Source organism: Solea senegalensis, linkage group LG5 (genome assembly GCF_019176455.1).
Source record: "Solea senegalensis isolate Sse05_10M linkage group LG5, IFAPA_SoseM_1, whole genome shotgun sequence".
In the NCBI taxonomy this organism is placed as follows: Eukaryota; Metazoa; Chordata; class Actinopteri; order Pleuronectiformes; family Soleidae; genus Solea; species Solea senegalensis.
This window is the reverse complement of record NC_058025.1, coordinates 24,894,079-24,920,334: the sequence shown is the minus strand read 5'-3', so window position 1 is coordinate 24,920,334 and position 26,256 is coordinate 24,894,079. Positions and strand designations below refer to the sequence as shown.

At 42.8% G+C, this 26,256-nt stretch overlaps 1 protein-coding gene across 3 annotated transcripts; it reads left to right on the top strand.

Annotated features, from left to right (window-relative positions):
• Positions 1–961: 961 nt before the first annotated feature.
• On the top strand, positions 962–26,091 carry si:ch73-138n13.1 (plectin). Of its 3 annotated transcripts, XM_044025775.1 has the most exons (14): positions 962–1,206; positions 1,377–1,497; positions 3,585–3,678; positions 5,359–6,683; positions 6,791–6,881; positions 7,686–10,721; positions 11,587–11,712; positions 21,466–21,581; positions 22,569–22,725; positions 22,822–22,972; positions 23,517–23,656; positions 23,784–23,926; positions 24,411–24,498; positions 24,594–26,091. In XM_044025775.1, exons 4-13 carry the CDS (start codon positions 5,374–5,376, stop codon positions 24,484–24,486), a joined length of 5,346 nt encoding a protein of 1,781 aa, XP_043881710.1. In that variant the 5' UTR covers positions 962–1,206; positions 1,377–1,497; positions 3,585–3,678; positions 5,359–5,373; the 3' UTR covers positions 24,487–24,498; positions 24,594–26,091. The 3 variants fall into 3 exon arrangements, with proteins under 3 accessions (XP_043881710.1, XP_043881709.1, XP_043881711.1); XM_044025774.1 differs by lacking the exon at positions 1,377–1,497; XM_044025776.1 differs by lacking the exons at positions 1,377–1,497; positions 11,587–11,712.
• The last annotated feature ends 165 nt before the right edge of the window (positions 26,092–26,256 follow it).

Sequence of the window (26,256 nt, the reverse complement as noted above, 5' to 3'; positions counted from 1 at the left end):
GGAAATCACTTCATGCACTGGGAGTGTGTTTGGTGTGGTCAAACACTGCACAGTCACTGCTGGAATATTGATGCAGTTTCTCTTTTTGTCCACATGTGGGCAGTAGTTGTACAGTCCATTCTCAGGTGTCAAGACACAGAACAGAACCACTGATAGAGCCGTTTATTTCAGAGTCGGACGTTAATAGAATGTTGCTAAAAGACCATTGAATCAAATGGTCGCTCTTCATTCAGACTATGGCACCAGATAGTTTAGTTTTTCCCCAAGTTATTATTTTTAACCACTTATTTATGTGACCAATTAACAGAGATAAAAAAACAATAATAGGATAATTGGGTTTATAGAATAATGCTCGCTCGATCACTTTATTCAATTATACCTTGAGCTCAAGCTGACAATGCATCAAGTTAAACATATTTAGCCCAACGCCATACCGGAAGTCAATGATTCGCCTTTAAAATACAATTTCTCACGTTACCTGGATCCTTCATTTCACAGATAAAATGTCAAAGAAAGTAAAGATGAGCACATTCGTACAGTTAATGAATGGATGAATGAGACCCTGTGTCCCCGACCAAGGTTATAGTAGATGTAGCTTTATTTTGTTTTTAAAATTAGTTCGTTTTAATTAGTTTAATTAAAGTGGGGTTTGCTAGTTTGTATTAGTTTTAGTGTTAGTTTTTTGGGTTAGGATTGTATAAACACACACAGTTTCAGGTTTATTTAACTCTAGTTTTTATTTCTGTTGACGAAAATGTTTTTCAATTTTAGTATTCGTTATTTCGTTACATTTTGTTTACTATAGAGAAAAAATATACAATACTATTTTGTATGGGGGGTATACTTTATTTTGAAAGAACAAGGCGGGAGTTTTGTGGCGCTATCTAACTTGACGCTGGTTTAGTCTCAGAACTCGTCAGCCCTGTGTGTGTGTGTGCGCGTGTGTGCCTGTCTGTGTATGTTTGTGTGTGTGTGTGTGTGTGTGTGTGTGTGTCTAGTCCAGCTCCAGCTTGTCAACAACACTGCAACCTGACACGGACGGGATAGTCTGAGTAAAGCAGCTATATTAGCTGCCTGCTAGCTCCCGTGTTAACCATTTTGTCACAACTCGTTCGTCATTGTTCCACCGAGTTGACGAAACAACACCGAGTTGGAAGTTGTTTCGACAAGAGAGGAGGAAAGAGGAAAAACGGACTTTCCTGTTTGGTAAGTTGTCTCCACTTCACAGAGGACTCTCTGCTTCAGTCTGTGTTTCCATTTTGTCAAAGTAGAGTCGTTAGCTTACGGCGGCTGCTGCTGCTGCTAGCCAGCAAGCTGTTGCTGCGCTTTCTTTTTTCTTTCTTTTTTAATTATTACTTTCTTTCCTCGTTTATCAGTAGACACTTCACACACAGTAGACCGCTCAGCGTGCATCGTGTTCATTGCGCTCTTATGCAGAGATGAATGCACTTGTCTGGACCCACAACTAAGGTGGACCGGTCACTGTCAGCAGTGAAGGTGAGCAGGAGTCAGAACGGGAGGAGGAAGAAGGGAGCTGACACTTGTTGCCAGACCTATTTAATTTAATCTATTATAAAAAAAACATCCAAACTCATGTAGCGTAGTTTATTGAGGGAATCTATATCTGTGTCTGTGACTTTATTAGGAGAAAACATTTAAATGTATATGTGTATATGTATGGTTAACAGACTTACACACACTGAAAAAACATGGATTATTTTCCCACCTTTTTTTTCTGCCAACAACCACCTGGATTGTTAGAGTAAAGTAAATAATGATTTTGAACACAAGTTTGCATAACAGTTTAAATCTTAGCAAAGTGACAATTTATTTAAATACAATTGTCTTTCCAAACTCTCCCTTCTTGTGTCACTACCCAAGAAGTAGTTGGGATTACTAACGATTATCTGGCACAATCGATTCTTTAATCGAGTCATTGTTTTGTCTATAAAATGTCAGAAGATCAGTGTTTCTCAAACCTGGAATTGGCTATATCCTCAAATATCTTGTTTTGTTTTGTCCAAAAACCAAAAATTCAGTTTTAATGATTTATTTGTCATATGGATCAAAGAAACCATAAAAAATATTCACATTTAAGAAGCTGAAAAATCATAAACTTGATTTAATTCCTTAAAAACACTCAAACCGATGAAATGATTATCAAAACAGTCTGCAATTTCTTTAGTAGTTGAATCATAATCGATAGATTAAAACTTCTAGACAGCTATAATGGGAGAAAACCAAAAACAGTACGAGCGAAAATCTACAATAATTGCATTTCTTTTAAGGTCTATGTCGTGTGAATATTGCTACGATAGTTACTTTCCAACATATTGTGCAGCCACAAGTCGCACCTGCACAACTGCTTTGCTGGGGACGTATGCACACGCTTATCTAAGACTAATTTTCAGCAATCTTAACTTAATCTTCTGTATCAGGTTTGTAGTTATATACAGATTGAAACAGATGGACACAGGTAAGATTGTCATGAAACATCGCTTCAGAAGTTTGACTACTAGGTGGATTGGACTTTAAAAATGTGCTGTTTTCCGTGTGAGCGCTCGGATGAAAGACAATCTTTACTTCTTCTTTTAGTTGTTGATGTATTTGTCATGTGGACGTCTATGTTGGGAAGTTTCCTTTGTATAACTGGCTCAGCCAGGTCACCGCCATAATATCATCTGCTTGTAACACACTGAGAACAATCACTGTATGGACTTACTTTAAACTGCTTCCACACATTTGAATCTTTAATATTTTGATGATGGTCAAATAATCTCGGTGTCCGTCTCTTTATGGATGTTGATGTTGGCTTTCAGTGATGAGATTTTCAAAGGAAACTTGTTTGTGTGCTTTTATAAGTCGGACACTTTGAAAATCTGTGCTGTGCAGACAGACCCACTAACCCGGCAAATGTTTAGCATTCCATGTTAGCGAAGGCGTTTCCTGTCAACATCTCAAGTTCAAGGTTTCAACTTTTCAATCGCTGTCAGATAAACACAAGTTTTCTCACCATCATTCATCACGTTTCTCTTTCAGCCCTCACATTTGTACATTAATTGATTAAAATAATTGAATCTGCAGCTGCAATTTTTTTTCACTAACACTAACTTAATCCCATGATTGAAGCAAAGACGGACGAAAGGGCATGTTGAGGCATGGCACTCAAAACAAACAGCTCCAGCAGTGTTAAATTTACATAATTGTGGTACATATTGTGTGTGAGAGAGAGCATATGTGCCGTGATAAATGGTATGATGCAAATATAACAGCAGGTAAAGAATCAGAATCAGAATCCTCCATTATCCTAAAGGAAATTGAAGAACGACATGCTTAAAGCAGTAATCAGTTAATCACTTTACGATGTGCATTTTTCTATCTGGATATGTGCCGCCAGTATTTTTTTTTGAATGTAGAGGTGTGACCATATTTACTCAACTCTGTGTCAGTGTAAACACTATCGTCCATTTACCTCTGCATATGAGAGTGTGAGGGAGCCACAGTGAGGACGCAGCTCCGCTGTGATTTGTCCACTGCAGCCTAAGGTTTGAGCGCTTTGTTGACGCAGTGTGTCTTCCACTTAGGCTCCTTCAAATCCCTCCTTCTTTGTGATGTGACATCGCTGTTTGGTTTCAACAAAAGCCAGCGCTCTACGACAGATGGTTGAGATCCTGTCAGGTAAGATGTGCCCATTCTTCCAGCGTGTCTTTTCCTAGAAGAATTGTTCCTGGTCTTTATGGTGAAGTATCTCAACACAACAACATGTGGAAAGTATTATGAAAAAGTGAAGAGGGAGCCTCTTAAAGGGCTAGCACAGGAGGATTTGTGTTGTTACGTTTTCTATCTTCAATCTCACAACTGATAAAGTGTGTCAAACATGTAGATAAATGACGTTTGATTATCTTGTAGTTATCACTTCTTTTCTTTTAGACAGAGTAGTCAGCCGAAGATAAACATGTGAAAGTTTGTTAGAGGAAGGACTGACTCTCTAATAGCAGCCTGGTGTGTGTTTGCAATGGAATCCCCCATTCACTGTCAAAGCCTTTTTTGCCTGTGTTACAACATGAAACATGAAAATAAGGGCATTGTACAGTTAACTCCTCCCCTGATCTGTGGATCCACCTCAGGTACCCTCTTCTAAACGTTCGGATCTTTGTAAATCTGGTTATTGGTACGCTCAGTTATTAAATAAAATAAATGAATACATTAAATCAACGCAAAAGACAGCGTTTGAAGTGACATGTTTCCCAGATTGTGTGGTTTTTCAAAATGAATCAGCATCAAGTCAGTTTGGCTAATATATTCACACCCCTTCTTTTTTGCGTTTTTGGAAGAACAAAAGACTAAACAACATATGTAGCTCAACAAATGGGTGCATCCTGTTGAGTTCTGCCAGTTCCTGTCCCGGTGTAAGTTGTCTCACTGGGACACTTAAACACATAGTGTAAGATTTCTGCCACCAGGGGTCTCTCAGTCAAAACAGTGTCGGCTTGGGAAGCAGCGTGGGATCATGGGAATTTGGTTTCTCTGTGCGTTTATGCTTTATGGGAGAGCGTTGGCGGCAGAATGTGAGCAAGCCGCAACGAGTAGTCATTAGTGACAAAACAAACAACAACAAAAAACCCACAGTGGCGAACTAGTAGTACGTTTAATATGGGTTTTGCATAAGAAATCGAAGCAGAGATGGTTTTGTAACGTCATTAAAAAGTGACCAAAATGAAATGGTTCGTTATATTGAATAGACATTCAGATTTCTATAGATTTAAGTGTTTGAAATGGTTTGGAACTGGTACTGAACAAACAATATTATATATTAATATTATATACAGTATATAACCTTTTTTATATTGTAATGTTAAATGTTTTGTTTTTGTAATGGTCTTTATCAAAGGCATGTATCACAGATACATTTTTTTTCTCTTTTGGGGACAAGCCAAAATGTCTCGCGTCACTTTTGAGTCACTGTAGGAAAAGCCACTCTTCTTAGTAAGTCATGATTCTAGCATTTAGCCAACTTGTAAAATACCAGAACCCTAAAACTGAAGAAGCCAATTAAAATAAATTTCTTATCATTAACATGATGTTTGATTGCATATTGTCCCCTATTCAGCTGTTTGGTTGTGCACTTTAACCTGCTGGAATCATCAATAATCTTGTGCAAATATCTTTCTGGCTTGGGTGTATAAATGTGGGGCAGTGTACGGCACTCCCAATGCAAAGTCCACTGTAATGGATAAGTCCTGTGAAGCTATTTTGAGTAGATTTTCGCATGATGCACTGCATACTTCATTGACACAAGAAAATCACTCATAAATTGGTTTTAAAATTTATAAGAGAACTTTTTGTTTTTGTTTCAAGGTGCTGTTCAAGACAATGTCTGCCCAGGTGGAGGTTCAGCCTGGGGAGGTAGGGAGGGCAGTGGTGGGAGGCCGACTTCACCTGGGTCTTCTGACTGACTCCAGCAATAAGAGCCTTATTGAGATCAACCAGTCTCATATCATCACTGAAGAACCAAACAAACCTGTCTTAGGGCCCAAGCCACTACTGTCTCCTAGGCCATTTGCAGTTGATAGAAACACTGCAATTAGGCCTATTCTTGCCCCTAAGCCCCAAACCAAGCCCCGGCCAGAGTCTACTCGCCTTGCTGGATACAAACCAGAGCTTCCATCCAACTCAAAAACACAGCTGCCCGCTGCCACTGTTAAACCCAGGATAGCGTCAACCAATCGTCCTGCACCTACCTCATTTAAAACATCAAATAAGTTGAACACTGGACAAACAAATAAGCCAGTTGTCCAGCCATTTAAACCAGCCCCTCCTTTTGACCCTGGAGACCCCAGCAAACCGACTCCTCCTGTGCCAGCGCAGAGGCAGAAACCTGGTGTATCAGGCTTGGTCTATTCCAGGAGCCTGAAAAAGCCCCTGCCCGCAGAATGGTCTGGAACCACGAAAAAGGAAGATGAGAAGGACAATAATCCATTCAGCAAAGGTGGGTCCTCCATTACCAGAGCCAAGTCCATGGGCTTTCTTGCTCAGGTTGGGCAGGAAGAAGAAGAAAAAGAAAAAACTGTACCTATGGAGGCTGTGCCACGAAGACCACAGCCCAGAAGCTCAAGGCCCAGACCTGTGTCAGCAATTTTCCTTGACAGTTCAACTAAGACAGAGGCACCAGTTGCTTCCCCTCGCTGGGCCGAGAGACGACCACTTTCAGCCGATCTCACTTCTAAGTTTGAGTCTATCGGGCTTTCACTGCACCGCACACAGGCAAACACTAAGGAGAACACTCCAGAAGAGACAGCACTGCCACAGATGAGAGAGCAAGAGAAAACCCCAAAGAGTACCACCCCGCAGAGTGCCGATGTTGCGTCTAGGTCTACTCTCTCAGACCAAAGCAGCAAAAAGCTGGAAGAAACGACTGTGAAAGAGTTTGATGAGAATAAGCGTAGGGTTAGCATCAAGTCACGGATCAGTCTCCTCCTCGATTCGTCCCCCCTTCCGGGAACTGGTGCTACAGGCCAGGGGTCAGATCTTGACTCACCAGGGAAGCTCATCGCTGAAAACGAACCACCAGTGGGTGTTAAGCAGCTCATCAAGCAGCTGACAGTGGATACCCCACCGGCTCAGATTCCTGTCACAAAACCAACAGTGAAGCCCCGGCCCTTGCCCTTGGACCTGACTAAAAGGTAAGAGCTGCTCTAAATGTCTTCTCGGTCTGCTTTTGTTACACGTCTTTGTCCTGAACTCTCATTGTCCTGCATGGCTTTTGTCTCATGTGATGTACGTTCATCAGGTTTTCATCTGAGAGGTCACCCGACCTCGGCAGTGCTTCCCTCAGTGAGGCAACAGGCCACCACGAGATCAGCAAAGATCTTCAGAGGAGGGTAAGAGAGGGACTAAGCCTCTTAGGAACTGGTTTCTTTTGGGCTCAGTCGATATTTAGCAGGCAAATGAGTATAACAATGGGAAACTGCCATGGATGGCCAGAGCTGGCAAATTACTTTCATCTTAGAGTCATATTTCTCTTATCAACATAAAACCCTTTACGTTTTAGAAGTAAAAATACTTCAAAAATAGGATGTTAGAATAGGATGCGCTTAACTGTGTATTGTTAATGCTTTTATTGCTGTAAGCCCGTGAGGACAACATGAAGAGATACGCCTTTGTCAAAAGACTGTTTACATTTGCTGAGATGAAAATTCCAAAGTGAAATAGGACATTGCAGGAAAAGGAATAGTGACTGCCACAGTTGGACAAAGCTGTGAAATATAAGACTGCATGCACATTAATCACCCCCAGTGGCGCAGAGAGGAGATCACTGGAAAAAGGTTAACACAGAGAGGCTTTGATTACAACCTCTGCACCACACCCTCTGTTATGAGGCCAACCCAGAACAAGGGAATATCATTTCTATGCTGACAGTTGTTCACTCAATCACGGAAACTCTTTTGTGTGCTGTATTTTCACCTGTTCTGTTGTCAAGCCGTATTTTCTCTGAAGTCTGGTTTCATAGTAAAAGTGTGTCCAAATAGTAAAACAGTTTTAAAGAAAGGCAGAAGTATAATTTAACAAACTCAGAAGTCGTTGCAGTCTTGCTGTTGGCTCCATAGTGTATGGTGATGACCTTGTTAAATATTTATATTTAAAATATGTATAAATATAATAATCCCTTTTTGTTTGTGGTTTAGTATGAAGAGATGTCTCCAAAACCCAGCGACCATAGGACATTTATGGATCTTAATTCCGAAGAGCAGCTCCAGAAGGCCTCCACACCTGAAGGACCTAAGGCAGAACTGATATCAGGTGCCACTTCCAAAGAAAGCGGTCCCACTAGTGAAGTGCACACAGTGCGAGCCTCCTTGTTTGATAATGTCGTGGAGAGGCACAGTGTGCTGATGATGGACGAGGAGAAGTCTGTCAGTAAGCCCAAGGATTCTCTCAGAAGTCCATCATTTAAGAGAGGAAATAGTGAGGACGAGGGAACACTAGTCACTGCCACCTACAAAGAACCTGAGTCTCCATCGAGTTCTCTGCGTGTGATACATGCCTTTGATAAAGTGCAGGCAATTGAAGAAAACAGAGCAGTGAGTGAGAACGTGCCTTCAGCTCAGTGGGAGGATAAGGCCATGACACTGCGCTCCAGGCGCTCGGAGGGGAGCAGGCCAGTGGCAGAGAGGACTGGCTCAGCACAGCCGCAACCATCTTTGGCTGTGAATCTAGAGCAGCAGCAGCAGCAGCAGCCTCGATATCTGAGAGTTGGAGCTTTGCCAAAGTGGACTGATGCAGGTATGGAGAAAGGGATGCTAAAGGAATCACAAAGGGAAGGAAACATGGATAAAGACAGGCACAGAGAGGCAGAGCAGGAGGACGTGTCTGCAGCGCCGAAACGTTTAAAGACGCTGCAGACAGAAGAACAGCAGAAACCAAGATCGACCTACTTTGCTTTGACTGGACAAATACAGGAGCAGTTTTCTCCTGTAGATACGGGAGCAAATCTAGGAGACATGGCTGTACCCTTTGACAATTTCTCTGCGAGGTCTGCACTGGGGGGATCTCAAGGGAAAATTCTTCCTGTCAGACGGAATCCGTCATTAGATGATGCTTTTGCAAAATCCTCTCATGAGCAAGTTGAGGAGTTGATGATGAGGAGCCGCAGGGAACTGAGAACAGACAACAGAGATGTACAGGCGACAGAAGAATTGTTGGAGTTTGGAAGAAAAATGGAATTGAAGGAGGAGACTGAACAACACAAAGCTAAAATGAAGGAGCTTGAAAGGGAAAAACAGAGGCAACTTGAAATGGAAAAGCAGGCACATTTAGAGTTTGCACGACTGAAAGAGAGAGAGAGGCAACGAGAATTTGAGAGGCAAAGACAGAAGGCCTTTGAGAGGGAGAAACAGGAGTTTGAGAAGAAACAGCATGCCCTGGAACAGCAGAAGCAGATAGACCTTGAAAACCAGAGGCGGCAGGAAATGGAAAGGCAGAAACAGATAGAATTTGAAAAACAAAGGCTTCAAGAAATTGAAAGACGCAAACAAATAGAACGTGAAAACCAGAGGCAGCAGGAAATGGAAAGGCAGAAACAGATAGAGCTTGAAAAACAAAGGCTGCAAGAAATTGAAAGACGCAAACAAATAGAACGTGAAAACCAGAGGCAGCAGGAAATGGAAAGGCAGAAACAGATAGAACATGAACAACAGAGGCTGCTAGAAATTGAAAGACGCAAACAAATAGAACGTGAAAACCAGAGGCAACAAGAAATTGAAAGGCAGAAACAGATAGAACATGAAATGGAGAGACAGAAACAAAGAGAACTAGAAAGAGAGAGGCAACGGCAGTTGGAGAGAGAGATGCGTGAGCAGGAAAGAGAGAGACAGCGTGAGCAGGAGAGACAAAGGCAAAGGGAGGAAGAGAGGCAAAGAGAGCTGGACAAGGAGAGACAGCTACTGGAAATCCAGAAGGAGAAACAAAGAATCGAGGAGTTGGAGCGACAGCAGCTGTTGGAGTTTCAAAAGCAGAAGCAGAAAGAAAGGGACAGGCAGCAACTCATGGAGCTTGAGAAGCAGAGGCTTAGAGAGAAGTCTGAGAGAGAAGAGGCAGAGAAAATAAAACAGATGGCACTAGAACAGGAAATGTTAAGACTGAAAGAGCTTGAAAAAGAAAGGGAAAGACAAAGGGAGAGACAATGGGAGATGGAGCGCCAGAAAGAGATGGAGAAGGAAAAGCAGAGACAGTTGGAGAGACAGAGACAACTTGATATTGAAAGACAGGAATTAGAAAACCAGAGGTTGAGACAAAAAGAACTGGAGAAGGAAAGGCTGAGGAAGGAGGAGATGGAGAGATTTATGGAGATGGAGAAAAGACACCTCCAGGAGTATGAAAAACAAAAGCAGACAGAGAGGGACAAACAGATTTTGGAGTTGGAAAAACAAAGACTGAGGGAAAAGATGGAAAAAGAGGAGGCAGAGAAAATGAGACTGGTAGCCAAACATCAAGAAACGGAGAGGCAGCGACTAAAAGAGAAGCAGAAGAAAGAGGAGCAGGAGAGGGCAAGGTTAGAGTCATCACCTCTCAGGCCTCAAGTGTTGGATTTGGACTCGTTTGTGCTGCGAAATGAACCTTCATCCAAGGCCGCTGCTCAGCGCAGTGACCCTGCAACACGATGGAAGGAGCCATCTCTGAGAGTTGAACAGTCTTACAAAGCTGCCATCTTTGACATGGACACTTTCACACCCCAAACCCAGCACTCACCCAGTAAAGACCTTTTTCCTGTTTCTGGTGTTCAGGGAGTTGACGCTGGGTTTGGGTCTAGGCTTCAGCCCACACATGAAAGAGACATTAGCTGGAAGGTGCCAGCACAGACTTCGATGGGTTTCTCAAGTCCCGCATGGACAGCGTCTCCTCAGGATCCGTGGGAGCTGCGTCCTGTTGAGATATCCGTGGACAAACCAGTGGCTGAACCCAGAAAACATTCCAACGCAGTCAGTCCAGAGCAACTCCTTCTCAGGCAGGGGGAGCGACTTCTGGCTCCACAGAGGCACTGGTCTGGTCTGCTGGATGAACCCCTTCATACTGCTGCTCCTACACCTGGCACAGACGCTAAAGCTGGTAGTTCTCCTGGTGGAGTCAGCAGCAGCATCACTGCTGCAGAGCAGGTCTGGCTGCCCAGAGAGGTACTGCCTTCTGACAGCAGGAGGGAGCCCGGGGTTAAGAGGAGATCCCAGGTGAGTCAGAGAGATCCATGATATTCTATTTCAAAGGTTCATGGTGTATTAAGTCTCTAAGTTTTCCTGTCAGTCTGTCGACCTTTCTATTCTTTGTAGAAATCAAGGATTCAGTTGACAATATAAAAATTTGAGATGTTTATGAAAAGGGCAGATTAATACAATCAACATACACATTTTGCTATTATACAGTAGATATTTCTAAGTTGATATCATTATTATAATCCTTCTGAATGATCATTTATGAATGGGGTATAATGTAAATGCTTATTTAAGTAACAAATAGTAGTACTGTACTTTCTAGTACTAAACTGGTCACAGTTAGCTGCTCCATCTGTCAGCAACACATGCTGTAGTTCAAATAAAAAGACAAGACTGTCTGTGTTTGTCTTTCAAGGAACAAATCTACTGGATTAACTTACTGGGTTTTGCGCAGTCAATGTATACCAAATAACAACAATGACATTTTAAAAATGTAATCACTTTCACGTGCATGCTGTCTATTGTTTTTTTTGTGGAATTATGAAATAACTTTTAGTACATAATGCTGGTTTATGGTTGGTACAGCTGTACCTCTGCTCCGTTATGGACTTAGTAGACTTTATGTAATATATAGGTGAATCAAAATCATCATGATGTACTGTAATCACTATTTAGCATGGTATTAGATGAAGCAGTGTCTCTATGAGGCCCTGCGATGGACTGGCGATCTGTCCAGGGCATGACCCTGCCTGTCGCCCTATGTCAGCCGAGATTGGCACAGCTCCCCCCGCAACCCTCCTGTGGAGGATAAAGCGGCAGAAAGTGGATGGATGTATAGATGAAGCAGACAAAGAGATTATGTTGATCTCTTTTGTGTTGTCAGGAGTTGAACAGGATGCGGTCTCGCAGTGTGTCGCGGCGCTCGACTCCTTCGAGCAGCAGCTTGGAAGTGAGCCTCTCCAGGATGAGGAGTCGCAGTGCGCACAGAGAGCGCGACCGCCACAGCTGGGTGAGTCGGGTCTCCTGCAACAGTAATACCTCGCATCCACTGGTCAGAAAACCCATTTAAACTCGGGTTTATATGTGCATTTCTCTTCCGGATCCATTAATGTTTTGTTGTGAACTTTTGAATGAGGAACCACAATATTTTAGTGACATTAGTAATCCCTAACTCTAAAAAGCAGACCGACCACTGGCAATAGGAATGGTGTTAATTGCCTTTTTTTAGCAGGATCACTCATCCTAGATATACCCTCTAATTATAGTGTGAGTAGGCTTCATCCTGCTTTTGAAGAAATGTGAAACCTAGTTGTAGTAAAATTAAAAACACCTCTGTCTGGCTTTGTTAAAGTCACTGTTTTTGTTTGGACTGTTTCTCACACAGCCCTGTGGAGACGGGGAGGGAAGTCTCTGTGTGTGTGTGTGGGTGTTTGTGTGTCCTGTGACGACGGGTAAAAATGGAATGCAGTTAGTTTACTGATCATTGACAGGTGAACCCTGCTGTATCAAAGTAGGAAAGAGTTGGTGACTAATGTCGACGGCATGGCCTGATAGACTCACCTCCACCCAGCCCACACGGTGGCTCAACAGCTTCTCAGGCCTGTATTTCAGGATTGGAGGTAAATGGTTAATGAATATGTGCTCTCACTGCTCATTTATAAGACACCTGTCAGCGTGGCTCAGGGAAACTCCTGTGAGTGAAAGGGCTCATAATGATTATTTGTACTGCTGCAAAACCAATGCCTAATATTTGTGTTAGGTTGCTTGGTTTAAACTGTTTCACACATAGTGTTTCTTTTTGAAATATATACGGTGTCACATGCTTTCAAGCAGAAGTTAATCGGCTGTGTCTGGTTGGGTTCTGGTTGTTTTGTTTTTTGGTCACCGAGGTGATTACTGCAGATCAAGGTTGATGGACCCATAAGAGCAGTATAGTGTGTCTCATAATTGCGTAATATCATGATACAGAGCCCACAGCAATTCACCATCACTTCAAAGGTTACTGTTGCCATCTAGTGGTTGTGTTGCAGTTTGTCAGTGTTGAGCGGGGCACATGTCTGGTTGCTGCTCTCAGTGCATTTGATGTTATCTGTATTATCACAGCTCGTGTACATGGTAGAAGATCAATTGCATAAAGAGGTTTTTTTTTATCTTTGATGCAATAGAATAATAATATTGCATTAAAAAATATGAAGACTGACTGTGTGACCACTTTGTGTCATTGGTTTGAAATTTGAGATTGTGTTAGCACCTCCTATGAGTCGTTGTTATTCCAATATATTCATTGTGCCATTGCTGAGTTTGATCATGGCATGTATGTATTGTCCATTGTTTTCATAATCAATTAATCTGTCTATTATTTTTTCTATTAATCGAGTAATCGTTTGGTCCATAAAATGTTGATTGGTGTTTCTTAATCCTACAAAGGATGAGGTTCTCAAATGTCAGAACTGTTCTGTTTATTATTTCTTTGTTATATGGAGCAAAGAAACCAGAAAACATTCACATTGAAGAAGCTGAAAAAAAATTAGAAAACCTGTTTTAATTCCTTAAAAACACTCAAACCGATTAATCGATGGTCAAAATAGTTGACGATTAATTTAGTCATTGATTAATAATTGATTAATCAAGTAATTGTTTCAGCTCTAAGTGCTACACAGAACTATATTATTCATTATTCATAATTATGGCATTCTGTCTATTATCATGCAAGGCAGACAAAACTGTTTAATTATTAAAATGATGGGGATTCTCAGATATTATGTGTAATACTGATACAGATAAATGGACTGCCCTCCAGTGTATTTACTGGTATAAACGCTTCCATGAGATCATAGTTACGTGGTGACATCACTGGTGTAAGTCACAGGGTCTGAGGCTGGTGTGTGGGGCAGAGTAACGATGGGCACCGGGCTGAGAGCTGTGTTGTACCTGTGGTCATGCTGCTTGACTCCACACTGTCTCTGGGTAAGTGAGAACATTACTCTCTTTGTTACGAGTGATTCTCTCTGTGGCCAGGACGTCCTGAATGTGTGTAGTGATTTGAGACTGTATAGTGAATGTAGAGTGGCTTCATCTCCTGCATGTTAATGCTGACCAGGTTTGTAGCCGCTCCACACAAACTGATGAGGTCAGAAGGAGAAGGGAAGTGTTACACAGCTGTGAGTCACTTCCAGTAGATGGCGTTTAGTGTCAGAAGCTGGTTTAAATTGTGGAGCAGCAATGTTCTTCTTTGTCTTTGCTTCTTTCTAACATTTTAGAGAGAATGTTGCGTCTTAGAAACATAAAATAGTTTTAAATGTTGGTAGGAATATTAAGAATTCTTAAGAGATGACCTCAGTGCAGGGTTGCAGTAATCAGATTACTTATAGGGGGCATATGTGGACGGGGATCCATCTTTTATGAGCCCCCACTGTCCCAGATTGTTGTGAGGTGAATTTAGAGTTACTGCCCCTGCTTTATTTAGGATGCCACTTCACTGGCACAGTATAATAATAAATATTACATTGACCTGTGTCTAAGTTGGTTGCGTGTGTTGCTGTTTGTTTCACTTTGACTCGGATTCCTGTTTTTGACAAATGGGTTGATGAACAACCTTCCAGAGTGAAAACACAGGTGTGCCTCTCATGCATAGCTAATCAATCTATTTATAGTTTGGTTCATTCCTTTATGAATGAATCATATTTAATCCTCTTCACTTTCTCTCTGTCTGTCCCCGTCTGTTTTTTAAGAAGCACCATTTGTCTTGTACTCATTTTTCTCGTGGCCACGAACTTACCATAAAGTTAAGGAGGGCAGTGAGATGTTAATTTAAATTTTTTATTTTATTGTTGTTTAAATGGAAATTATGTATTTAAGCCCCCCAATTGTCTTCATAAATGATTCACTGTCTGGGTCTATGGTAGCAGTGAAGCCAAGTGTTTATTTATCACAAGTCATGTTGTCGTCACAATAGTCAATCACATTACGGCATATCGTTTTCCTATTATCATGCAGCCGTAGTGTCTGCTTCTCCTCTGCTGTCTGTGGCATCTCTCTGTTCTTGCCCCGCAACTGAATCAGGCTGGAGCGACAGAGCACCGCAGAACATATATCACCCTCCCCTCTCCCTCACATTCTGTATCAGGGACCTCCCATTCTCTCTCTCTCTCTCTCTCCCTGACTCCGTTCCACACTACCTCTCTCTCTTTCCACCCAGTTTCTCCTTGACGGTGAGTCCTGTAGCGCTGAGTACAGAGAGCAGCATTGCTGACGCATTCTCTCCTACCTGCCTGTACCTGCAGCAGAAGGCAAGGAGAGAAACATTTTCCCTCCTGTTTTTTTTCTCTTGTGGATTGGACTTCACCACCACAGCACTCTCTCTTGTTTCCTCTGTTTGGTGCTGCGGTGGTTGCCCCCTGGTTTTTTCCTTATGGAACACGGATGACTACAGCAGCTTTCCTTTTGCCACAAGCTGTCCTGCACCATTCCTCTCCCTCAGCTTTTCAGCCAGTACAGAACCGTGGACCGTGGGGATGTAGCCCAGTTGGAGGGATACATTTCACAACTTTTAACCTGGAAGAAACGCATGAACCTCAGCTCTGGAAGAGAGGTCACACCAGCTGGGATTGAGGCTGTGATCAGAACAGAAGAGCGCACGCAGGGAGGACTGACCAATCAGCACAGTCTGTCTATCTGATAATAATATAACAGTATGTTGAAGATTAGGTTCTGTTATTATTGTACTTAAAGTCAGAGAAACATAACTGAGAAACATGTTGCGAGACAGTGCTCTGTCACAGAGTAGCGTCATCTGTAATTTGTCGTAAGTGCTGTCCTCACATAACCTTTACGTGTCCTATTGGTTGTTGTACTGTGGGCTTTGAAACTGACATTAGAAAGCTGAACAGTAAAAGAAAGGCTGACAGCCTGGAGCTCTGACAGTGATGAGTTGAAACAGTCTGGACGCTCCAGTGGGACTGCATTGCAGAAAGAACCATTGAGGGACTGAAGAGAAGCCGAGTCCTGTAACGGCAAGAGAGTGACAAGTGCTGCCCGTGCCGCAGATGCCGCCACCACCATCATCATCACCACCACCACCACCCGGAAAATAGCTGAGTCGTGTTGTTTTCCTCTCTGTCACCATCCTCGATGCTGCAGTGTTGACCCAGCAAACACACATCAGCGAATACCTCGACAACTGCCCATGGACTGCCACCACTCGTCTTAACAAGACTCGCTGCTGCTGTGATAGCGAGTCACAGCTCAGCTCACAGACTCTATTCTGGCACCGCCACCTCTTGCCAGTAGTGGCTTAGAATGGAATATCTGGGGGACAAACTGTCAGTGGCTCAGTCTCAGGTGTCAGGATGGGTGGGAAATGTCCGTCGCTCCCTTCATGGGGCACTTGGCTTTTTGTCCAGCTCGGCAGAGAGGGGAGGCCCGGGAGAGGACGGGATAGGAGACTTCAAGAGAACCAACTCTCTGCGCTCGCTGGCCTCACGCAGCAGAGAGTCCATCCGCAGGTTCTCGCTGCGTAGCCAGCAACGCCTGTCTTTACGCAGGCGCACCGCACCCAACACACCTACTGCTGTAAGACAACACGCACATTTAAAGAACTGATGTCACCATCCACGGTTACATAAACAGTATTCTAAATATTCTTGGTTCATTACTGATCAGTAGAGCTTGCTGTGTCATTATTTAAGTCATTTAACTAATGCCAAAGTACTTCAGCTGAAGTACTTTGGCATTAGTTAAATGACTTAAATAAAGCACCAGAGGAATTCAACTTATTTTTCGCCAATTGCCCACCCCGTTTTAGAAACTGCTGTGTTAACAGCTGTTCCTCCGTCAACTATTTGGTCTCTTGCCAGAAACGGCACAAATTTATCCATCTGCCTCTCAATGCACAGCTCCTATATCTGTCTTTGTTTCCAGTACTTCTTTATCTTACATCGTCCTTGGCACAATCTAAATCACTTTTTGTTTCTCCCTTTTTTTTTTTGTTACGCTGGTTCTTCAGGCCATCAGATCACCCACTGTGTGTTTGTAGTCATGAAGGATTGAGGAAGAAAGATTGATATCTATTAAAATAGTGATGAGTGAGAGATGAACATGCCATGGCTTCGTGTCACTTGCCTTCACTCTAACCTGTTTGGTGTGTATCTAAAGGACACATGTAGTAGAAATCCATTTAAGGATATGGACTCATTGCTGCAGTTGGTCCTATCTTTAGGTTTGGCCTGTTTGCTTAATTGAGGCCCAATACCTTGTGAGTCACAACGCCTAAAGATAAGGGCGTTTGTCATGACATCAGTGTGGATGACAGTCGTGTTGACATGTCTTGGTAAAGTCACTGGACGTGTAGTTGGAGTGCCGGGGAGCAGCTTGTCCCCCTGGTGAGTTAGAGGTCATGGTGGTTGCCATGTCCTCAGGTAACCGGGATATTGGGGGTTTCAAAAATATAAGAGCCAGAGTTTAAAAGTCCAGCATAGTCTCCGTCACATTTAGAGATGCTGTTTTAGTGTTCCACCTGCGGCTCATGTTTTTATTTTGACTTGCATTGATTATTAGCTGCTATAATAACAGTGGATTGATTCAGCCAATAGAGCTGTACTACTATATCCAGTAAACCAGAGGATTTATTTACAATTTTTTGATGATTTGAATACTTTTTAAGTCAATGGTTAATGACTATAAAATAATAAACCAAAACTCTCTATGAATAGGTGAAATGGCCCACGGTGATAGTTTGTGAAAGTGTTACTGCTGGGGCTAGGTTGAATATTGACATGTGATAGTTATACTTTAACAGTTAGTCACAAACTCAGAATGCCCGTTTCATTTCTCTGACATTTGCACCTTATCAGATGTTGTGTATATTTAAATTGCCTGCTGTCGATGTCGACCAGACTTTGAGATCACCGACATAGTGTCATGGCCACTGTGTAATTGCTATCAAACCTATTATAACGATCTACAGATGGCATCAAACAGCAGTTTATACCTTGTACTGTATGTGCACATTGACCTGCTCCACTAAGTTAAATTACAATCATTTCATATTTGCAAAAATCAGAAAAAAATCTCCCCTCCCCGACTGAAAAGAATGAGAATAATCCTTTAAGTCAGGTCTAGCACAAATTCTTTTTACATTCTTCCCCCCTGTTCTTAACAGATGCTTTGTACAGTGGAGCCCTCCACTGTACGTTCCACTTACATAACAAAAGAATATCGCTGTTCTTCAGCTTCAACGTCCATTTGTTGACACGTGACGATAAAAGCCCGTGGGAGCAGTTGTTGTGATTCTGTGGGATATCGATATTGATTACCACCGTGTGCATGAGCTCATGCAGAGCATATTATTTTCCCTCTCCAGTCTGGTTTGATTGATTTGAGCAGATGATGAGATGATGCTCTGACTAAATGTTTATTATTGCCGTTAATAGTGTCAGAGTATTTGGGATGATCACATCCCGTTTACGGCAACCTGGATAAGCTGTCTTTGTCACTAGTCACCTCCCTGTCATTTTAGTCTTAGCTACGATCCTCAAGTATGTCTGGAAGCAAACCTTTAGAAATGGTTTGAAGGTTCTGAGTGAAGATGAAACATCGTGGTGAACACATGTTCATAGATAGTCATACTTATATCTTGGATGCATAACAGTGGACTCCCGTTTTGACGCCTCGAGATATGCAATAACAATAGCAGCTGTTAATCACACTGGTGTCAACTCACTTGTGCAGTGCTTTTTCTCTAAATAGGAACATTATTTATAAAACTGACATGTTCTGTTGGAGAAGACCTGAAATGACCGATTGAGACCATTAACTCTGCTCTTTCATCCTACTTTTTGGACTTAACTGTTTCCATTTTTATACATATGCATGGGTGTTGTGTTTATGTAAACACACTTATTCAGTTTCTGACTTGACATCTTGATGTTGGTGTCTTTAGTGCAGAGCCCTTCCCTTTTTCGAGACACAACAATGCGGTTGCGCACTTTCTCTCGCACTTGTGTGGTAGGAGCAGCACTTAAACCTCTGCTTTTCTGTCCCACGTGACTGTGATGTGAGGTGTGTGTGCAGCACTGGGTGATTAGCGTGTTATTAAGTAGAAGTTACGGCGGCGGCGCTGCTCCAGCCTCTTCCTTGTCACATTGTGTGTTTAAACCTCATTCGGTGAACAACCCTTTCTCTCCTTTAACCTTCCATTTATCCGCTCTTTGTTGTGTTGGTTCCTACAACACGCCTTTCCTGTCAGGGGGAAGTTGAATATTGCTAATGTTATCAAGGAAAAGCCTTCCTACCACCAGCCATAAATCACTGCTCCTGGACCTGCTGCCACATTCTCTGCGTTTGTGGTTGATGGAGCTTACACCCATGAATGTGCATGCACTTAATGGCAGAGCTTATTGTTTGGCCTGTAAACCTGTCTAACCAGGTGTTGTCTGAACCAAAAGGAAATGGGGGGGAAAAAAGTTCTGTCAAAAGCTTCTGTTTAATGTTATAATAAATCACCTACGGTTATGAATGAGCTGTTAAAAGGCTCATCTTGCATCGAACCAACTGCCATATGTCTTTTCTTTTTGCTGCACTATAGTGGTGTGGCTGGTCCCTCTCTTAAACATGTCCCAGCAAAGGTAATGCTCCTCGTTTATGTTGATCAGGCGAGGGTGTGTTGTGGGAGTGTTGAGGTTGTGTAACACATGTGCCACATAGGAGAGGAATTTTCTATCGGCGGGACTTTTATGAGGTCAGGGTTTTAAGATTTTCTTTTGGCATCTTGACAACAATAATAGCAGTGTACAGTGATGGGTACAATAGAGGGTGGGGTTTGTTTTCAGCTGGATAAGACGTGGTGCCTCATACTGGACTTTTTTAATGACCTAAAAAGACAAATATGCCTCAAAACAGTGTCGTCCAAATATGTCCGTTATACCTGTCCAGTAAAGAGAGGAGAGGGGAGTTACAACTAACACCCACTGAACATAGCTAACTGTGATGAATGCTCACCTACTCTCTCTGACTTTATTTCCTGTTTGTCCGTCTTTAATGGGATGGACAGTTAAGACGGAACGTGAGAATGTTCACAGGGTGGTGTCCCCATATATTATTGATTAGTGTGCCTTGCCCATCTGTCTCTGTAACAAACAAACTTTACTTTACCACACCTTACAATGTGATCCTCTTCTCGAGATGTCCTGCAAACACTGCACTGAACGATCTGAGAGGCGTTTCATTTTAAACGCAAGAGGCTTTATCGTTCTTTCTTAGGTATGTGGACATGTGGTCAAACTGAGCATCAGAAGGTGATTGGAGTGACTTTGGACATGATGTGGTTGTTGTTGTCATCAGACTGCCTAGTTTGGGTATTTCACAAACTGGTGATCCACTGGGATTTTCCCACACAACCATCGCTAGAGTTTACAGAGAAATATCCAGCAGTTCTCTGGGAGAAACTGCCTTTTTGATGCCTGAGGTCAGAGGAGACTCAAATAACCATTAGTTACAACCAAGGTATGCAGAAGACTATCTCTAAACACGCCAAACATTGGACCTTGATGTAGCAGAAGACCGCACCAGGTGACACCGCTGCCACTTAATAGGTTTAATGTGTACCTAATAAAGTGGCCAGTGACATTAGTTAATCGTGACCATCCTCTGTGGTTTGTTCTTGGGGCGGATTACATGTCTATTAGTTATTCTGCGTGTTTGGCCTACAATCTGATTTTAAAATCAGGGGTTTTGTTCATTGTTTCAGGGGAAGCAGGTGTCTGAAGTGTGTCTATTTCAGGCTCAGTGGTACAACCCTGTGGTGTCAATGTGAAAAGTGTGAGAGCTGTAAATCCTTGAAAAGAAGATAAACTTCCTCAGACAAAGGAAGCCTTGCACCTCAATGTCATTCTCACTTGTTTTCTTTTTCCTTTCAAGAAAGTCGTTGCTCATAAACGACTCCCTGTGTGGCTGTTCTTTTTTTCCCCTCCTCATTCTTTACACATATTTTTGGTTCGCTAAGTTAAAATTTCTCACAGTCTCACTCTACCTCAAGTGTTCTGTCTCATTGTCTTCCTCGCAGTGTTGTCATGTTCCTCTTGTATCTGCTCCCACGTTCCACAATGAAAACAAGGATAGCTTTCAAGAAGCTTTAAGAATGAGAGCTCTGATCCTCAGTCCCTGCTCATATAAACATCACTTGTGAAGCATTCTCATAGTCTAGGAACCTGGGCAATTACAGCGCCCGGTGTATCAGATTTCTCTCTTCAGCCCTCGGGCAACCTCCGAGGGACTGAGGGATTTTCAGTCATTTTTTCTCTCGATGGACCAGGGTTATCAGTTCATGCGCAGGCGTGCCTCGGTGAGCTTTGTGTGGTTCTGAGACAGTGTGCCCTCTGTACCAGGCTCATTAAAAGAGGCATGGTTCAGTAGACAGCAAACAGACGCTCAATCAGCCCACGCACCCATCATCTTTGTTTGTCCCTGCTCTGGTCCAGTGTCCATTACCTAATCCCATCACCTTTCATTATGCATCGCATGCATCTTATGCCCTGATGGCTGCTGAAGCTCAAGAGGATGCGGGCCTATTAACTACACTGCTGTTAAAAGTGGTGACACAGACCCAACCGTTCATCCATAACAATGTGTTCCCGATCAGGTATATTAATGCATGTCCAAACTTTTAGGCGTTACCTTCAAATATTTGGTTTCTAACAGCAAATCTGTTGATTTCTCTGCCTTCTAAATGATTATTTTCTCGCCTCTTCTCCTCCGTCTTCTATAGGTGCAGCAGAAGCAAGGTGTCAATGGCGACGAGGAAGGGAACGATTCAGAAACTCTAGTTGGTGAGGCTGACAGTCAGTATGGGACCTGGGAGACGGGACTGCGCACTGATGATAGGTAAATAAACACGTTCACTCTGTTTACACACACACACACACACAGCACAGGTCAGTGTTACCTGTCGTCCCCTTGGCAACAACCTTTTAATATTTAGTGTTTTGTATTTACGTCAATCAAATACATAGCATAATATAAAAATGAACTCAGACCTGTGACTCAGCTATTTCCCCCCTCTGTAGTGAATCAAAGTTAGATTGAGGAGGTCTGAGTAGGGTTGTCGTTTAATCTGTGCACTGTGAACTCAAAGCTCTCCACGTTGGCTTCATCCTTGGCTACTGTGTTCACATGTTTCTGCACCAGGACTCAAGAAGGCAGCAGCTCACAGAGGGCCGTGTTTGATTGTGCTTCTTTAAAAAAGAAAAATAACATGGTTCACATCAACAATAACGCTCTACAAAGCACAGAAACACCGCAGGAAGAGTAAAAAGTAAACATAACACACATGGTATTAACATGAGACAACAGCGAATCACTCACTTTTTCAAAACAGTTCAGCAGGGCTCAGTGGGGTTCACTTAAAGACGACCATATGTAAAAACATGCTTCGTCTGATCCTCTGCATTATCTTGTACAAACTCGTTTTTAAAAAGAATCCTCAGCACTGTAATTATGGCCTATTATTTATTTCCTGAGAAAAGTGAGGTAATATTACTGACGGATTATCCAGTAGCCCCTCCCTTTGCTAACTTTGGTGAACGTCAATCCAGTAGGTGTTGCGTAGTCATGACGACAGATCAATAAAAAGGTGAAACTTTTCTCCTGAATGTTGGTAGCTCTAGGAAACCGATGCTGGAGCAGTTTCGTTGCCTTTAATCTCTTTAGGGAGTTGTTGCATGTAATGAAATTCAAATAACTCCAGCTCTGCCCTGTTATATTGACAGGTTACTCTTTGTTACAATGCAATATATTACTGACCCCCTGTGGCTAGGAAGTCATATTACAGTTATGTGATGAGAGTTTGTCTTTTTTTTTAACCTCTTCCAGCCTCACTCCTGCCACTCCCAGCTCAGAGAGCAACCTCACCCCGTCACCGAGGAAGCCCACTCCCCCGCACACGCCAGGCGATCGCGCCTCGCACTTTGAAACTGACACTGTGGACGGCTTCCTCTCGTCTGACAGCCAGGCACAGTCTTTCCCTGATGTAAGTGTCACATGAGTGAACCACGGGTTTATCCATCTCAGGGAACTATTTGTTTGTTTATTTGTTTTGTTTCTGTTCCTGTGCTTCGCTCCGCAGGCTCCGACCACTCTGTTGGACACCAGCGTCCTCCGCTCCAGAGCACAGCTGGGGAAGAAGCGAGCCCCGCGGACGCGGCCCACGAGATCCGTGCGTCAGGCCGAGCAAGAGGGAGGAAACAAGGAGGAGTGGCTTTACACAGACTCCACAGGTAAGTGCTGGCTCTGCAGCTTTAGTCTTTGTGTTAGTATCTTCTTTACAAGAAACAAAAGCAGACCTGGTATTGAGTGATCTGTTCAAGTAAACGCGTCTGAATGCCTGTACCTGATCGCTCTTGAATGCATCACATGGTTTCAGGACAGGCAGTCCATACTCAGCATGGATTAGAGATTAGAGACCACCTTATCCGATGACATCCTTTGACTCACTGCAGATTATTTTGCAGATTAAATTTTATTTCATGTTACAGCAGCATAAGTAAAGCTTTGATTTTCTAATTTTCACTCTTGTTGACACACACACACACACTGACAGAGGATATATGTGCAACCATTTATTGGTAAAACACATAATATTGTGTAATTGCTTATAGCACAGTGGACTTAGGAGACGGATCCAGACCACAGAATTAAAGCTGTCCCAGAGATTAATACCAGGTCTGAACAAGGGTTCTCCATCAGAAAAGCCCCTTCTTTAATATGATTTAAACAGATTGTGGACAAACTGTCAAGTTTAATGTTGTCGTCAATATTCAGAGGCAAAGGCGGAGAGTAAGGCGGAAGACTCGGACTCTGAGGACCAGCCCAGAGGAGCCGACACTGCACACACTGCTGCTGCTGCCTCTCAGCCACAGAGGGTCGCCCTCTTCCCTGGGCTGGACCCTTCCGTTCTGAAGGTGAGCCGTCACCTGGGCATTTTGATGTGAAACGAAAACTGTGCAGCTTCTTTTTTTTGTTTCGCACACTCCTGTTAATGTATTTCCAACTTGAAAGTGCTGGAATGATTTCTGTTGGTGTTCGCAGGCTCAGCTGAAGAAGAGGGGTGAGTCTGACAGTCAGACTGATGGAGCCACTCCCTCTCCGTCACAGCTTTCTCGCTCACCCAAGTCCCCCTTCCTTCCTCGGGCAGCGCGTGTACTGCCCCCACCTGGTGGGAAAGAAAATGGGTAAGATAAGACAAATTTTATTTTTTAGTATGTCTGTCTTTAGTATGTCTGTCTTTCTCTTTTCCTCATTTTTCACAAAAGTAACTTTGTATCTTGAAGAAAAAAGTTAAAAAAAAAGTCCTTATTGTTATATAGCCTTCATATTATAAAGGACATCATCAACAGTAAATATGTCAATAGTGGGAATGAAGCACACTGTCCTCCACAAACAAATTCTCCTCTCCGTTTTGCCATTTTCTTCAGATTGGTCAGTTTATTGGTTTGAAGCTTTTTTCATGATTAGAACAAGATACCGATTGTTTAAACTTCTTCAATGTGAATATTTTCTAAATGTCTTTGCTCTGGAGAACAAAGAAATCATTAAAAGATGATCATTTTGGTGGCATGTCGTGGAAAAAAGCGGCAGTAGTGAGGATTTCTTCACAGATTTTTTTTAATCAAATGTCCCACTCTGTAACACTGTGTCTTCCTCGTGGCTTTGTAGGGAGGAAAACTCTCCGCAGTGGTTGAAAGAGCTGAAGTCCAAGAAGCGCTTGAGTCAATATGAAAGTGAAAGCTAAGTAAATAAAGAGGTGAGATGAAACGTTTTGTCTTTTTTTAAAACGCCATCACAAAAAGCACCCGATGATCATTTTCACGCCGGATTTCTCCTCTTTCTCTCCTTCAGGTTGCCTTACCAGATGAATCTGTATGAAACAGAAGCCTTAATGTTTGACCCAGAGAGCAGGAGAGGAGAATCTGCAGCTGCTGATGTGGTTTTCTTTTCTTTTTTTTTCCTTTTCTCTCCCCATCTGGGTCGATAAATGTGCATGGTGCCTTTTTTTTATGGAGAGTCTATGATGTATGGAAAAAGGAAAAAAAAACAAAAAACATACGTATATGAGGAGAAAAGAAACTGATCTGCTTTATCCATTTCATGCTTGAACCTGTGGGGGCTCCCCTGCACCAGGAGAGCTCTCACACATGATGGACACTTCAGTGGGGACCAGAAGACGAGACAAAAAAGAAGGAAGAGATGAGCAAATATTTTGGGATTTTTGCATTTAGTGTCCTGACTTCGCTGACGTGTTCAGGCCGCGTACGTGTCGTGTGTCATGTGTGGCGGTGGGAGTCGTACCGGCTTCACCGCAGGATAACATTTCAGACACTCGTCTGGGTTTTTTTGTGCTATTGTTTCGTTCTTTTTTTTTTTTTTGTCTCGTGGAGAACAAATCACCTTTGACTTGATTGTCGGTGGAAATGTAAATCATGTTAGTGAGAATAATCAGGAGCTGTCATTATATTTGTATTATTGTGGATCTAACAAAGACGGGATTGGGGGGGAGCTAGTTTAAGATGGATCACTACAGCGGAGAAGCTGCTCTGATAAAACTCCACAAACCTTACAGTGTGACGGAAGCGGCAGACTCTACTTTGTATCATTTTGTCTGAACGTGTGTTATTTTTTGTTTTTGTTGAAGACTTATTGGGGGGGGGACTTATGACCAACTGTCAATCATGCACACTCCTTTATCAGCACAAACTACACTCGTGAGAACGCTAAATCAGTCTGTCTTCCCTTCTTTAACACACTGCAGCAGAAAGCTTCCATTACAAGCCATGCATTGACCTCGTAGCCCTCACACACACGCACACACACACTCCTCAATCGTCATGCTTTTCCGACGTGCATTCTCTTCCTGTCCCAATTCATGTGCATGCACAATCTTTATCCGTCAAACCGGGCTCTGCTCACATTGACTGGCACAGAGTTGGCTCCCATTACAGATTCACTACATTGTTTACACGACTCCACCCTTTAAAGATCGGACTACGTGCACCCTAACGCGTCACGTATGTTTGCCATCGACCCGCTCGCTCTGTGTTCTGTGAAGCACTTTGTCACTCGATGCACTACAGCAGTGACCTCTGCCCCCTCCCTCTCTGTCCCCGCCTCCTGTGTCGTTGGAGTGCTTGTGCAATGTGTTTGACGGAGTCTTTGAAGGGACTGTCCCTGGCCTCTGTGTACACGGATGTTTCACATATTCATCAAATTTGAGGGTTTATTTTTATGTCCTTCTTTTGTCTTTTTTTTTTATTTCAGAGTAAAGATGTATATTGCACTGTGTTGTACTGGCCAGTGTCCTAAAGCGAATAAATTCGTAATAAAAATGAACTTGGCTTAAGTTGCAGCCTCTGCCCAGTGTTTCTTTTCTTTTCTTTTATCGCTCTTTATTTATCGATTCTCAACAAATACGATACATTGTCAAAATGTACATACAGTATGTTTACATTATTCGGATAATGACGTGAAATTGACCTTATATTTGCTTTGTAATCAGTGAAAATCA

Bases quoted from the DNA above. Each gene is read 5' to 3' on its own strand.
- si:ch73-138n13.1 (XM_044025774.1), top strand. From the start codon at position 5,374: ATGTCTGCCCAGGTGGAGGTTCAGCCTGGGGAGGTAGGGAGGGCAGTG. The intron at 10,722-11,586 runs GTGAGTCAGAGA...TTGTGTTGTCAG, and splicing joins GGGTTAAGAGGAGATCCCAG to GAGTTGAACAGGATGCGGTC. The intron at 23,927-24,410 runs GTAAGATAAGAC...GTGGCTTTGTAG, and splicing joins CCTGGTGGGAAAGAAAATGG to GGAGGAAAACTCTCCGCAGT.